The sequence below is a fragment of the Chiloscyllium punctatum genome, chromosome 1 (assembly GCF_047496795.1).
Source record: "Chiloscyllium punctatum isolate Juve2018m chromosome 1, sChiPun1.3, whole genome shotgun sequence".
NCBI lineage: Eukaryota > Metazoa > Chordata > Chondrichthyes > Orectolobiformes > Hemiscylliidae > Chiloscyllium > Chiloscyllium punctatum.
In genome coordinates, this window is record NC_092739.1 from 99,798,009 (window position 1) to 99,811,721 (window position 13,713).

The window sequence follows — 13,713 nt, forward strand, 5'->3', positions numbered from 1 at the left end:
GACAAAGCAACCTGCTTGATTGGCACCACATCCATAAACATCCACTCCCTCCACCACTGACACCCAGTAGCAGCAGTGTGTACTAACTACAAGAAGCAGAAATTCACCAAAGATCCTTCGGCAGCTCCTTCCAAATGCACAACCACTTCCATCTAGAAAGACAAGGGCAACTGCTACATGCGAACGTCGCCACCTTTAAATTCCCCTCCAAGCCATTCACCATATTGTCGTTCTTGCATTGTTCCTAATGGCATTGTGGGTCTACCTACAGAACATGGACTGCAAGGGTTCAAGAAGGCAGCTCACCACCTCCTTCTCAAGGACAGCTTGGGATGGACAATACATGTTGGCCAGCCTATGAGTCATTAAACAAAATTATGAGCACCTCTTCCTATTCACTGAAGGCAAATAATGATGAATGGGTATTAAAAACTGAAAGAACTATGGATTCTGTAAATCAGAAACAGAAACTGAAATTGCAGGAAAAAATCAGCAGGTCTAGCGATATATGTGGAGAGAAATCAGAGGTAACATTCTAGGTCAAGTGAATCTTCCTCAGAACTGAATGAGTAGTACAGTAATACTTGGTTCCATATGACATTTCTTGACATACCTGACAAAACTACGTGGAGTTATGAGAGGCATGGGAAGGGTGGATAGTCAAACTCTTTTCCCCAGGATGGAAATATCAGTTATTAGAGGGCATATGTTTGAGGTGAGAGGGGAAAGTTTAAAGGATTCATCAAGAAAAATGTTTTACATAGTGCCGGTAGGTTACATGGAATGTGTTGCTGGGGAGGTAGGAGGAGCAGATATCATAGCAATGAGTGTTAGAGTCTGAAGGAGGAAACTGTTGAACTAATAGTGGTGTCAGACCAAGGCCTTATTCCCAGGCCCAGCTCCCCTCACTCCATTAGCATACTGGGGAGGTGAATCCAAACCAAAATGTTTGTGAAATGCCTTGGAATGTTTTACTTCATGAAAGGTTCCACATAAATTATGTTTCATTTAATTTTCATCTCTTATGAGACATACCAGCAGTGCTTTCTGTCGCCTTAACTCCAAAATCCGTTCCTCTTCTTCCTTTAGTTCTTGTTTTCTTTTGGCTTCCTTTTCATAGGAAGCTGCCACGACTGCTAGCACCAAATTTACGATGTAGTGAGCACCAAACATGACGACTACTATAAAGAAGATAATGTAAAAGGCTCCACTGGCACGTAGTACCTGAAATGAGTTGGAGGAAAGTGAATTCTTCAATGTCAACATAAATAATGGACAAAAAATAATTGGCACAAACTGGGGTTTTACCACAGATGATTGCACCATCACCCCTGCACAATTGTTCTTGGGGTTTCCCAATTGTTGTGTGATGGCTGCACATTGTTCTTTGAACAAAAAAACATTGCGAGTGGTTATATTTGTGCTACAGAGTGAATAATGTTATGCACATTATATTCATTGCACATCACGTTGGTAAATAAACTTCCTTCTGTGGCTTGGCTTCTGGATGATCTTAGAGATTGATTACAGATTGGCAGCAGTGTTATTATATATTTTTGTATATCAATTTCTGGCTGGATTTGAATCTGCCATCAGAGCTGTGATAGTAATCTTTTAGCAGGAACTGAGCATGTCCTGAATGCTGGATGTACGGGCTATCTTTTTATTGACTGAACCAGCATTTGGTTTCACAGGTTCTCCTGGTTCAATCTGAGGCACAGTGTGATTCTCAATTTTGGTGGTTGATTGACAAAATGAGCTAGCCAGCTATCCTGTGGTACGGATGTGTGGTCTGGTCAATATGAAAGGCTAAACAGCATTATCAAATCCCTGCAGGCTGTGTGTAGAAGAAGGTGTTCAGGTGGATGCAATGTTGAGAGGCCTGATGCTAGCCAGTATCTGATAAAGGCACTTTGGAGATTGGCGCATGGGGGTTTAAAAGAAGGGAGAAGTCCAGACCAGTAAAGGCTCAGGTGATTGGTGAACAGCTCATAAGGTCCACAGAAGTAAATAAAAGCTTAACTTTAGGGTCCTCTTGGGCTAAAATGCCGAGTGCAAAAAGGCAAACTGTGCTTAGCACATACTCAACTCATGTCTTGTAAAGAAATCTGTTTTGCATATTTAAACTTTCTTGAAGAGGAAACAATAAATCAAATTCAATTATTATTGAATTTAATTACTTATATTTTAGTTGCTTAAGTGATCTGCAATATTCAGAAATTGTGAAGCAAACAATAAGAGTATGGCAAGAGGTAACAGGAAAACATATATTGGGCTTATTGCACCAGATTAAACACGATTGATATTGTATATACATAGAACAAATATACTTTACAAATAAATTATAGTAGATTTCACATTCGAGTACATACCAAGTTATACGTGTTTTCCCAGTAGTCCAGTGTGATGAGTTGAAAAGCTGTGATTAATGCCCATCCAATATTGTCAAAATTTGTATATCCATTGTTTGGATTGAATCCTATGCCAGGGAGGCATGTAAAGTTTGTGGGGCACCTCCTGTAAAGTGGTAATACATAGTTTTGCCTTGATGTCATGTTTTGCCCATTGATTTGAGAATTTGTAAAATAGGTGGCAACCATTGTGATATTTTTACTCCAGCTAGAAAACCACTGTAAGCCCTTTACTCAATTGACAGGAATTTAAATTCATATCATTCATTTCTTATATTGGTGCATCAATTCAACTTTTTTACAAACTAAAGAGTTCAATGTAGCTCTGTCAAATAGTTGGCATCTCCAGCAATAAATTGATTCCTCAGCATTGCACTACGTCTAGGTTATACACTCGTACAGAATAATAGAATTCAGAGTGTGGCCTATCCAATTAGTCCATTACAGAGTTAGTTCCATTCATAATTTAGAACAAAGAATAATATAGCATAGGTACAGGCCCTTTCGCCCACCAAGTTTGCACTGACATATGACACCATTCTAAACTAAAAACCTATCGCCTCTACATCGTCTGTATCTCTCCATTCCCTGTTTATTCATTTATCTGTCAAGATGCCTCTTATACATTGGTATTGTATCTGCTTCTACCACCTTCTCTGGCTGTGCATTCCAGGCACTTATTACCATCTGTGTGAAAATTTGCCTTATACATCTTTAAAATTACCTTCTTTTACCTTAAACTTACGTCCCCTAGTAACTAACATTGCTACCCTGGGAAAAAGACTTTGACTAACCATTCAATCCATGCTTTGTATAGTTTTGTAAACCTCTAACGGATTGCCCCTCAGCCTCTGACATTCAACAGAAAATAAACCTAGTTTTTCTAATCTCTCCTCATATCTAATACCCTCCAAACCAGATAACATCCTGGTAAACTTTTTCTGTATCCTCTCCAAACCCTCCACATATTTCTGGTAGTGTGGCAACCCGAATTGTGTGAATATTCCAAATGCGGCCTATCTAAAGTTCAACATAGGTGGAACATGACTGGGAGGTTTTTATACTATATGTCCTCAGCAATGAAGGCAAGTATGCCATATGCCTTCTTGACCACCTTATTCACTTGCATTGCCACTTTCAAGGAACTGTGGACCCATACACTAAATCTCTTGTTCATGCTTCTGAAGGTTCTGCCATTTAATGTATACTTCTCTCTTACATTCCATCTGCCTTTTCTCTGCCCAAGTCTCCAGCTTATCTATATCTTTCTGTATCCTCTAGCAGTCCTTCTCACTATCAGCAGCTCCCCCAAACTTTGTAATCTTCGCAAACTTACTAATCAGGCCATCTATATTCTCTTCCAAATAGTTTCTATATATATATTACAAGCAACACAGGTCCCTGTGGAACAAACTCATGTTAAAAGACCCAGTCACAGATCTCCAGTCGGAAAAAAACACCCTTCCACCACTACTCTCTGTATTCTATGACCAAGTCATTTCTGTATCCACCTTACCAGTTCACTGCGAATCCCATATGACTTCACCTTCTGTACCAAGTTACCATGACAGGCTCTGGTTAAGGAAGCTGTGTGTATCTGCCTTCAGCAAGACCTAGGCAACATTTAAGCCTGAGACAATGAATGGCAAGTAACACTCATAACAGGTGCTCAGTCTTTTTAACATGAGGTTTGATTCCATACAAAGAGTTTTAGTTCTTTACAGATTGACGCTGATAAAGAAAGTTAAGGACTGTCCTCAGATCTAGAATTATCCAGCTTAATCTCACTATTTAGGATTTGATCTGAACCATTGAAAGGTATGGTATATTAAATAAATATCGAAGTGCTTTTTAAGTGTAATGTGAGTTTCTGTCTGTCTGTCCTTCCTGACAGTGTGTTCAAGAATCACAGCACCCTGCCCTCCCAGCCTCTGGTTAGCAATCTTCTCATAAAGCTCCTTTGTACCTTTTATGTGATCACATCCTTTCTGTAATCCAGCAATTAGACCTGTATGCAGCACCAGAGCTGCACTGGTTCAACAGTTCTAGCATCACTTCCCTGCTTTTACTTTCTAAATCTTGCCTAATAAAGTATCTTGTGTGCCTTCTTAACTACATTATCAACTGTATATCACCTTCAGTGATCATGGACATGAGCTTCAACGTCCGTTTTCCTCTACATTTCTCAATCTCATAGCATTTATCCTACAGTCTCTTGCTCCGTTTGAATATCTCAAATATATAACCTCATTCTTCTCTACATTGAACTCCTTGAGCCAATTTTCTGCCCTTTTGACCAGCCTATTAATATCCTTCTGAAATCTACAGCTTTCTTCTTCAATATCTAGCACATAACCAAATTGTGCATCATCCACAAACTTCCTAACTACCTTATCATCGAAGTATCACGAAAAACAACAAATTTTGCAAGATTGCATTCACATTTTATTCTTTCTTTCCTTATCAGTGTCTTGGTCTTCTGCTAAAAAAATTTCCCAAACCTCAGAAATATTACCATTTCTGTCGACTTTATAAGCCTTTTCATTTAGCAGTGTACAATCCTTAACTTTCTTTCTTAACCACAACTGAGATTTTTGGAATTCTTGCACCTTGAAGGTTTTTTTTTTCATTCATCAGATGGGGGCATCTCTGGCTAGGCCAGCATTTATTGTCCATCCATAGAAGTCGCTTAAAGTTCAGTCACATTGTTGTGGGTCTGGAGTCACATGTAGGCCAAGCCAGGCCAGGTAAGGACGTCAGTATTCCTCTCTAAAGGACATTAATGAATCAGATGTATTTTTCCAACAACCAATAATGGATTCATGGTCATCATTAGAGTCTTAATTCCAGATTGTTAAAAGATTTCACACTCTACAATCTGCTGTGATGGGCTTTGAACCTGGATCCTAAAGCATTACACTAGGCTCTGAATCAACAGTCCAACAATAATACCACTAGACCATTTTCCCACTCCATGCTCTATGGTAGCCCCTAGAATATTGATAGTGGAGATTCAGTGACGATAACTACTAAATATAAAGAGGTGATTGGTGGATTCTGTCTTGTTGGAGATGGTCATTGCCTGGCACTGATGCAGCATGAATGCTTTTAACCATTCCTTAGCCTAACTATGCATGTTGTCTAGATCATGCTGCATTTGGACATTGGCTGTTTCAGTCTCTGAAAAGTTATGAATTGTACTCAACATTGTGCAATCATCATAGAACAACCATACTTCTAAATTATGATGGAGGGAGGGTTGTTGATGAAGCAACTGAAAACGGTTGGGATGAGGACACTATCCTGAGAAACTCCTGCAGTGATGTCCTACAACTGAGATGATTGACCTTCAACACCATAAGCATTTTCTCTTCTGTAAGCTATTATTGACTGGTTAGTTAGTGCTGGCATGGTGTCAAAGGCAGTCAATCTCACTTCCCCTCTAAATTCTTTTGTCCATATTTGGACCAAAGCTGAAACGAGGTCAGGAGCTGAATGGGCCTGGTGGGATGTAAAATGAGCATCAGTGAGAAGATCATTGTTGAGTAAATGCTATTTGAAAGCACTGCTGAAAACGTTGTCAATCACTGTGGTGGATTTCACCAGTTTCCTCATTTCCCCTCCCCCCATCTTATCCCAGTTCCAACCTTCCAGCTCAGCACCTCCCTCATGACCTGTCCCACCTTCCACCTATCCGCTCCACTCTTCCCTCCAACCTATCACCATTACCCCCACCTCCATTCACCTATTGCATTCTCCACCCCCGAGGCTCCCAGCCTCATTCATGATGAAGGGCTTTTGCCCGAAACATCAATTTTCCTGCTCCTCGGATGCTGCCTGACCTACTGTGCTTTTCCAGCACCACACTCTCGACTCTAATCTCCATCATCTGCAGTCCTCACTTTCGCAATGTTGTCAGTCACTTTACTAATGATTAAAAAAAAACTGGTAATTGACAAGTTTGAATTTGTCCTGTTTTTTGTGACACACCTTGGCATAAATTGCTGGAGAAACTCAGCAGGTCTGGCAGCATCTGTGGAGAGAAAGCAGAGTTAATGTTCCAACATAAGCAAATGATCGCTAACTTTCTGCTCCTTGCCATTTCAACACAATATCACGGGTCCCTGGCCAACATTTCTGTCTCGGGCCTGCTGCAATACTCAAGCAAGGCTCATCTCAAGCTGAAAGAACAATATCTCATTTTCCACTTTCAGGACTCAATATTCAGTTCAATCAGTTTAGAACTTGAACAACTGTTCAGTGTCCTTTACCCACCCAACAACTCAAGCCCTATCATGACTTCAGATACTTTCAGCACAGCCATACTTTGACCTAATTATGGTCCGCATCATCAGCTTTCCTTTCTCCTTGGCAGACTATTATCATCACTTTGTTTCCTTAACAATAGTTCTCACTTTCTTGGCTGTAGTTTCGGCTACCCTCTCACTCCTTTAACCCTTCTCCCTTCCCTTCCCCCAGCACCTGTCTTCAGCATATGTACCACCTTTGTCTTGCTGCTAGCAGTTCTGAAGAAGGGTCACAAGAGTTGAAATGTCAACTCTGCTTTTTTTGCCACAGATGCTGCAAAACCTGTTGAGTTTCTCCAACATTTCCTGTTTTAACCGGACTGATTCCTTGGATGGAAGGACTGACGCATCGGTTCGGAACTATACTCACTGAAGTTTAGAAGAGTGAGAGAGGGATCTCATAGCAATCTTCAAAATTAAAATAAGATTAGGAGAGTAAATGCAGGAAGGAAGTTCTCTATTCCAGAACCAAGGGCCATATTCTGAGGATATGAGTTAGGCTGATGAGGAGAATTTCTTTTACTCAGAATATGGTGAGCATGTAGAATTCTCTGCTACACAGGAAGTAATTGTGACCAAAATACTGAATGTTTTCAAGAAGGAGTTAGAGATAGTTCTTAGGGCTACATGAATCAAAGAGTCAAGGAACAGGCTACTTACTCACAGAGCGCTTCAGAAAACATCTCCAGGACACCTGTACCAACCGATCCCACTGCCCATGGCCGAACTCTTCAACTCTCCCTCCCACTCTTCCAAGGACATGCAGGCCCTGGGCCTCCTCCATTGCCACTCCCAAACCACCTGACACCTGGAGGAAAAACGCCTCATCTTCTTCCTTGGGACCCTCAAACCACACGCATCAATGTGGATTTCACCAGTTTCCTAATTTCCAGTCTCCCACCTTATCCCAAATCCAACCTTACAACAAAGCCCTGCCCTCATGACCTGTCCTACCTGTCCATCATTCTTCCCACCTATCCGCTCCACCCTCCTCTCTAACCTGGCACCATTACCCCCACCTCCATTTACCGATGCACTCTCAGCTACCTACCCCTACCACCCACCATTTATCTCACCACCCTCTAGGCTCCCAGCCTCATTCTTGATGAAAGGCTTTTGCCCAAAATGTCGATTCTCCTGCTCCTCGATGTTGCCTGCCCAGCCATGATTATGTTGAATGACAGAGTAGGATTGAAGGTCCAAATGGCCTACTCCTGCTCCTATTTTCTATGTTTCTATCCTGACCACAAGTGTATTGGAATAGTCAATTCCAGTGCTAACAAAGGCATGAATAAGAATTTCAGCAGCAGATGAGCTGAGGGAGGAGAATCATTTGGCAATGTTAGATAGCTGCAAGTAGGCATTGTTAATTAAAAATGGCTGGAAGGTTACCTCAGGAAAAATATATCACAAATATTATAAACACTTCAGTTCAGCCTCTTAGGACTGGCAGGGTAAGACGAAATTTGTTGTTTACTTAATAAAGAGCTTGCTTCATTGTTCAATATTAACAAGTTCAATGTAATAGTCAGAATGTGCTTACCCAGTACCTGTTCCATTTCCACAAACCATTGTATCAACGTCTTCAATAACAAGCCAGTTAGCTGTAAAAAAAGGATTTCATTTAAAAAGGGAACATGCAGTGAAATACATATGAAATCTGTTTAAGTATTGTTTTAAGTTTTGTTTAAGTATTGTCCTTCTCTTTTTCCTGGACTCAAATGGTTGTCATGTATATCAAAAATTAGTATGTTGTTGAACCAAACAAATAAGAGAGATCCTTTTGCTAAGTTAGCTGACCTTGGCACTGGAGACCAGTTGCAACTGGTTTCAATATCCCTGAGCTAGGAAATGGGACCATAACAATTGTTCCTATTGCTAGGCTAGGTCAATGGCTTGTTTTTTTTACCCAATGAGTAACTCAACCACACAAATCAAGACACTTCCACTTTAATTTCTGAACTGGAGTTACTAATCTCAAACAGATCAGTGATGGTTGGTCTCAGCAATCAACATTTGAACTTTAGCAAGGATTACATTTATTCAATGTTACACAAAATTATCTCAATTGGAAATTATGCGTGGGTAAGAACGTAGGTATAGATAGGATTATGCTCAACTTTGCTCTGGTTCCATAATTTGTCAAAATCCACTGTCAAGAGGAAAATTGATATTTATATGAGATACTGAAGTATACAAATGCCAATATAACTTGGCCAAGTCTCAATGCCTTCAGGAATGAGGAGGATTGGATGGAATCCAACTGTGTTCCTGCTCAGAACAAGAATAATAACTACTTGTACAGAGAGAAAAACTTAAGGAAGTGGTTGGTAATGGAGAAATGAATAATTTTCTAACAATTACTGTGTATACTTACCAATTAAGGCAATAATCTCTAGTATTATAGCAGTTGGAGCTTAGACACTGGAAACTAAACAATTAATAACATCTTTTGCAATGGTCGGTCACTTAACAAATAAGAGGGGCAAATATTTGCTCTCTTACTCTTGTTATGTTTGTGTTGAAGCTGATGATAAGTTTGGTTTACACCCAATTCCACTCCTACTCGTCAATTCCACTTCAAATCAGCCACTCACTGTATTTCCTGTTTTTGCGAAACCTCAGATGTAATGTCTTACAGGTGAATCCTACAGCAACAGAAGGTCAAAAAGTGCTGATCTGAAATGTGAACTCTATTTCTCACACACATATGTTACCTGACTTTGTGAGTTTCCAGCACTTTCCATTTTTATTATCAATAATAAAGTTCTTTTTGTTTTGCAGTTTGGTTCGTCATTTCTGGACTAACATTAAGCCCTATGTAAATGCATTCAAGATAACTTCACAACTGATTAAGTGGTGAAAAATACAAACGGGGTAAGTGAACTAATGTATTCAGGCAATGTCCCCGCTGACTTTACCTGTGAGATGTGCACCCAACTCACAGACTGTGTTAGGGAACTGGAGCAGGAGCTGGATGAACTTCGGATCATTCGGGAGGCTGATCTCCATATCTGCAGATAATACAAAGCTGGGTGGGAGTGTGAGCTGAGAAGAGGATGCAGAGATGTTGTAGTGTGATTTGGACAGGCTGAGTAGACTCACAGAGTCCTACACCACGGATACAGGCCCTTCAGCCCAGACTGCTCCATACCGATCAAAATGTCCATCCACGCTAACCCCATTTCCCTGCACTTGGCCCATATCCTTTTAAAACTTTCCTATCCATTTATTTGTCCAAATACATTTTAAATTTGTTAATGTACGCCCCAACGACTTCCGCTGGCAGCTCACTCCATATGCATATCACCCTCTGTGTAAAAAAAAGTTGACCCTCAGGTTTCCTTTTAGTCTTTTCTTTCTAACCATAAACTTATGCTGTCTAGTCCTCAACACTAGGAAAAAAGACTGAGTGCATTCACCCGATCCATGTCTCTCATGATCTTATACACTCCTTATTGGGAGTTTTCTATACACCCTTGAATAGCACCAGAGACATGGCGGAGTAGATTGGGAGGCAGGTTTTGAAAAGTTGGTTGTCTGGATACAGAATTAGCTGGCCCATAGAAGACAGAGGGTGGTAATAGATTGAAAGTAACAGGGTTGTTGTCATGGTGACTTCATCTTCTCTAATATTGATTGGAACCTCCTCAGTGCAAATAGTTTGGATGGAGCAGATTTTGTCAGGTGTGTCAGGAAGGATTTCTGACTCAATATGTAGATAGGCTGACCAGTGGGGAGGCCATATTGGATTTGGTGCTTGGCAACGAACCAGGTCAAGTGGCAGATCTCGTAGTGGGAAAGCATTCGATGATAGCGATCACAACTCCCTGACCTTTACTATACTCATGGAGAGGGATAGGAGCAGACAGTATAAGAATATATTTAATTCGGTGAGGGGGAATTACGATGCTATTAGGCAGGAACTGTGGAGTATAAATTGGGAGCAGATAATCTCAGAGAAATGCATGACAGAAATGTAGAGGTTGATTAGGGAGCACTTGGTGCAAGTGCTCAATAGAGTCATAGAGATGTACAGCACGGAAACAGACCATTCAGTCCAATCATCCATGCTGACCAGATATCCCAACCCAATCTAGTCCCACCTGCCAGCACCCGGCCCATAGCCCACCAAACCCTTCCTACTCATATACCCATCCAGATGCCTCTTTAATGTTGCAATTGTACCAGCCTCCACCACTTCCTCTGGCAGCTCATTCCATACATGTACCACCCCCTATGTGAAAAAGTTGCCCCTTAGGTCTCGTTTATATCTTTCCCCTCTTACCCTAAACCTATGCCCTCTAGTTCTGGACTCCCCCACCCAAGGGAAAATACCTTGTCTATTTACCCTATCCATGCCCCTCATGATTTTATAAACATCTATAACGTTTATAGATGCTTCTGGAAAAACAGCCCTCGCCGATTCAACCTCTCCCTATAGCTCAAATCCTCTAACCCTGGCAACATCCTTGTAAATCTTTTCTGAACCATTTCGAGTTTCACAACATTCTTCCGTTAGGAAGTAGACCAGCATTCCAAAAGTGGTCTAACCAGAAAAGTTTGTCCAACTGAGGCAAGGAACGGATGGTAAGGTGAAGGAACCTGGATGACAAGACATGTGGACCATCTAATCAAGAGGAAGAAGGAAGCCCACTTGAGGGAGGTTGAGGAAGCAAGGATCAGACAGGGCTCTAGAGGGTTACAAGGTAGCCAGGAAGGAACTGAAGAATGGACTTAGGAGGGCTGGAAGGGGGCATGACAAAGCCTTGGCGTGTAGGATTAAGGAAAATTCTAAGGCATTCTAGACATATGAGGAACAAAAGGATGGCCAGAGAGATGGTGGGGCCAATCAGGAATACTGAAGGGAACTTATGCCTGGAGTCAGAGGAGGTAAGAGAGGTCCTTAATGAATACTTTGCCTCAGTATTCACTTGTGAGAGGGACCTTATCATTTGTGATGACAGCATGAAACAAGCTGATGTGCTCGAACAGGTTGATGTTAAGAAGGAGGTTGTACTGAAAAAAGTGAAAAACACGAGAATAGATAAGACCCCGGCCCAGGCGGGATATACCCAAGGTTACTATGCGAATTGAGGGAAGACATCGCTGCACACCTTTGGTGATGATCTTTGTCTCCTTACTGTCCATTGGAGTAGTACCAGATAATTAGAGGGTGGCAAGTGTTATTCACTTGTTCAAGAAAGGGAATAGATATAACCCAGAGAATTACAGACCCTTCAGTCTTATGTCAGTGGTGGGCAAATTATTGGAGAGGATTCTGAGAGACAGGATTTATGATTGTTTGGAAAAGCATAGTTTGATTAGGGATAGTGAGCATGGCTTTGTGAGGGGCAGGTCATGCCTCACAGGCCTTATTGAATTCTCTGAAGTTGTGACATAACACATTGATGAAGGTAAAGCAGTGGTTGTGGTGTATATGGATTTTAGCAAGGCATTCAAAAAGGTTCCTCATGGTAGTCTCATTTAGAAAGTAATGAGGAATGGGATAGAGGGAAATTTGACTGGCTGGCCCATAGAAGTCAGAGGGTTGTAGTGGATGGAAAGTATTCAGCTTAGAGCTTGGTGACTAGTGATGTTCCGCAGGGATCTGGTCTGGGACTTCTGCTGTTTGTGATTTTTATCAATGACTTGGATGAGGAAGTGGAAGGGTGGGTTAATAAGTTTGCCAATGACACGAAGATTGTTGGAGTTGTGGGTAGTGTGGAAGGCTTTTGTAGGTTGCAACAGGATATTGACAGAATGCAGAGCTGGGCTGAGAAGTGGCAGATGTAGTTCAACCTGTAAGAAGTGTGAAGTGATGCATATTGGAAGGTCAAATTTGAATGCAGATTATAGGGTTAAAGGGAGGATTTTTGGCAGTGTGGAGGAACAGGAGGATCTTGGGGTCAATGTCCATCGATTCCTCAAAGTTGCCACCCAAGTTGATGAGGTTGTTAAGAAGGTGTATAGTGTGTTGGCTATCATTAGCAGGGGGATTGAGTTTAAGAGCCGCGAGGTTATGCTACAGCTCTATAGAGCCCTGGTTAGACCACAGTTGGAATATTGTGTTCAGTACCGGTTGCCTTATGGTAGGAAGGATGTGGAAGCTTTAGAGAGGATGCAGAGGAGATTTACCAAGATGCTGCCTGAACTGGAGGGCATGTCTTATGAAGAAAAATTGAGGGAGCTAGAGCTTTTCTTATTGGACTGAAGAAGGATGAGGTGATTTGATAGAGGTGTACAAGACAATGAACGGCAAAGAGAGAGTAGATAGCCAGAGATTTTTTCCCAGGGCAGAAATGGCTGTCACTAGTGGGCATAATTTTAAGATGATTGGAAGACGGTTTAGGGAAGATGTCAGAGGTCGGTTCTTTACACAGAGAGTAGTGGGTGGGTGGTTGGAATGCACTGCCAGCAATGGTAGTAGAGTAAGAGATATTAGAGATATTTAAGCAACTCTTGGATAGGCACATGGATGATAGTTAAATGAAGAGTATGTAGTTTAGTTTGATCTTAGAGTAGGATAAAAGGTCGGCACAACAAAGAGGGCTGAAGGGCCTGTACTCTGTTGTACTGTTCTATGTTCCATGTTGCATATTCAAGTTAAATGTTGTCACCAGACATTTACATTACAGTAATCTTTCATAAACAATACAGCATTTATCAATAAGTGCTCCAAAACTTACATTTGTTTTGAATATAATTTTCCCATTCTGCATGAGTAATGTTAACCCTGGGTTCCATGTTTTTTATACACTTGTGTGTCAGAACGCCTTTGAAAATTTGAAGTCCAAACAATGCAATTATTAGGAGAACAAACATCATGAGAAGAAGGACTTCCATTAGCAGCCTCGCAGACTTGAATATAGCACCAATGATAGTCTTGAGCCCTGCAAAAATAGATAAATATTGCTTTGAATGAGACATTCAGAAAATTATATCACAGTTACTATAACAGTTGGAGACTTTATCAAATTTATAATTAGGCTGTT

General features: G+C 41.1%; 1 protein-coding gene across 1 annotated transcript in view; it reads right to left on the minus strand.

Moving 5' to 3' along the window:
* The window catches only part of LOC140479312 (sodium channel protein type 9 subunit alpha-like), a 173,767-nt gene that overhangs the window by 135,304 nt on the left and 24,750 nt on the right, over nt 1-13,713 (minus strand). Inside the window, exons 2-4 of the mRNA XM_072573248.1 lie at nt 8,269-8,322; nt 1,309-1,385; nt 1,036-1,224 (exon numbers count right to left, since the gene is read on the minus strand). Of these exons, the coding sequence (XP_072429349.1) occupies nt 1,036-1,224; nt 1,309-1,385; nt 8,269-8,322 (320 nt within the window). The remainder of the gene's footprint in view (nt 1-1,035; nt 1,225-1,308; nt 1,386-8,268; nt 8,323-13,713) is intronic.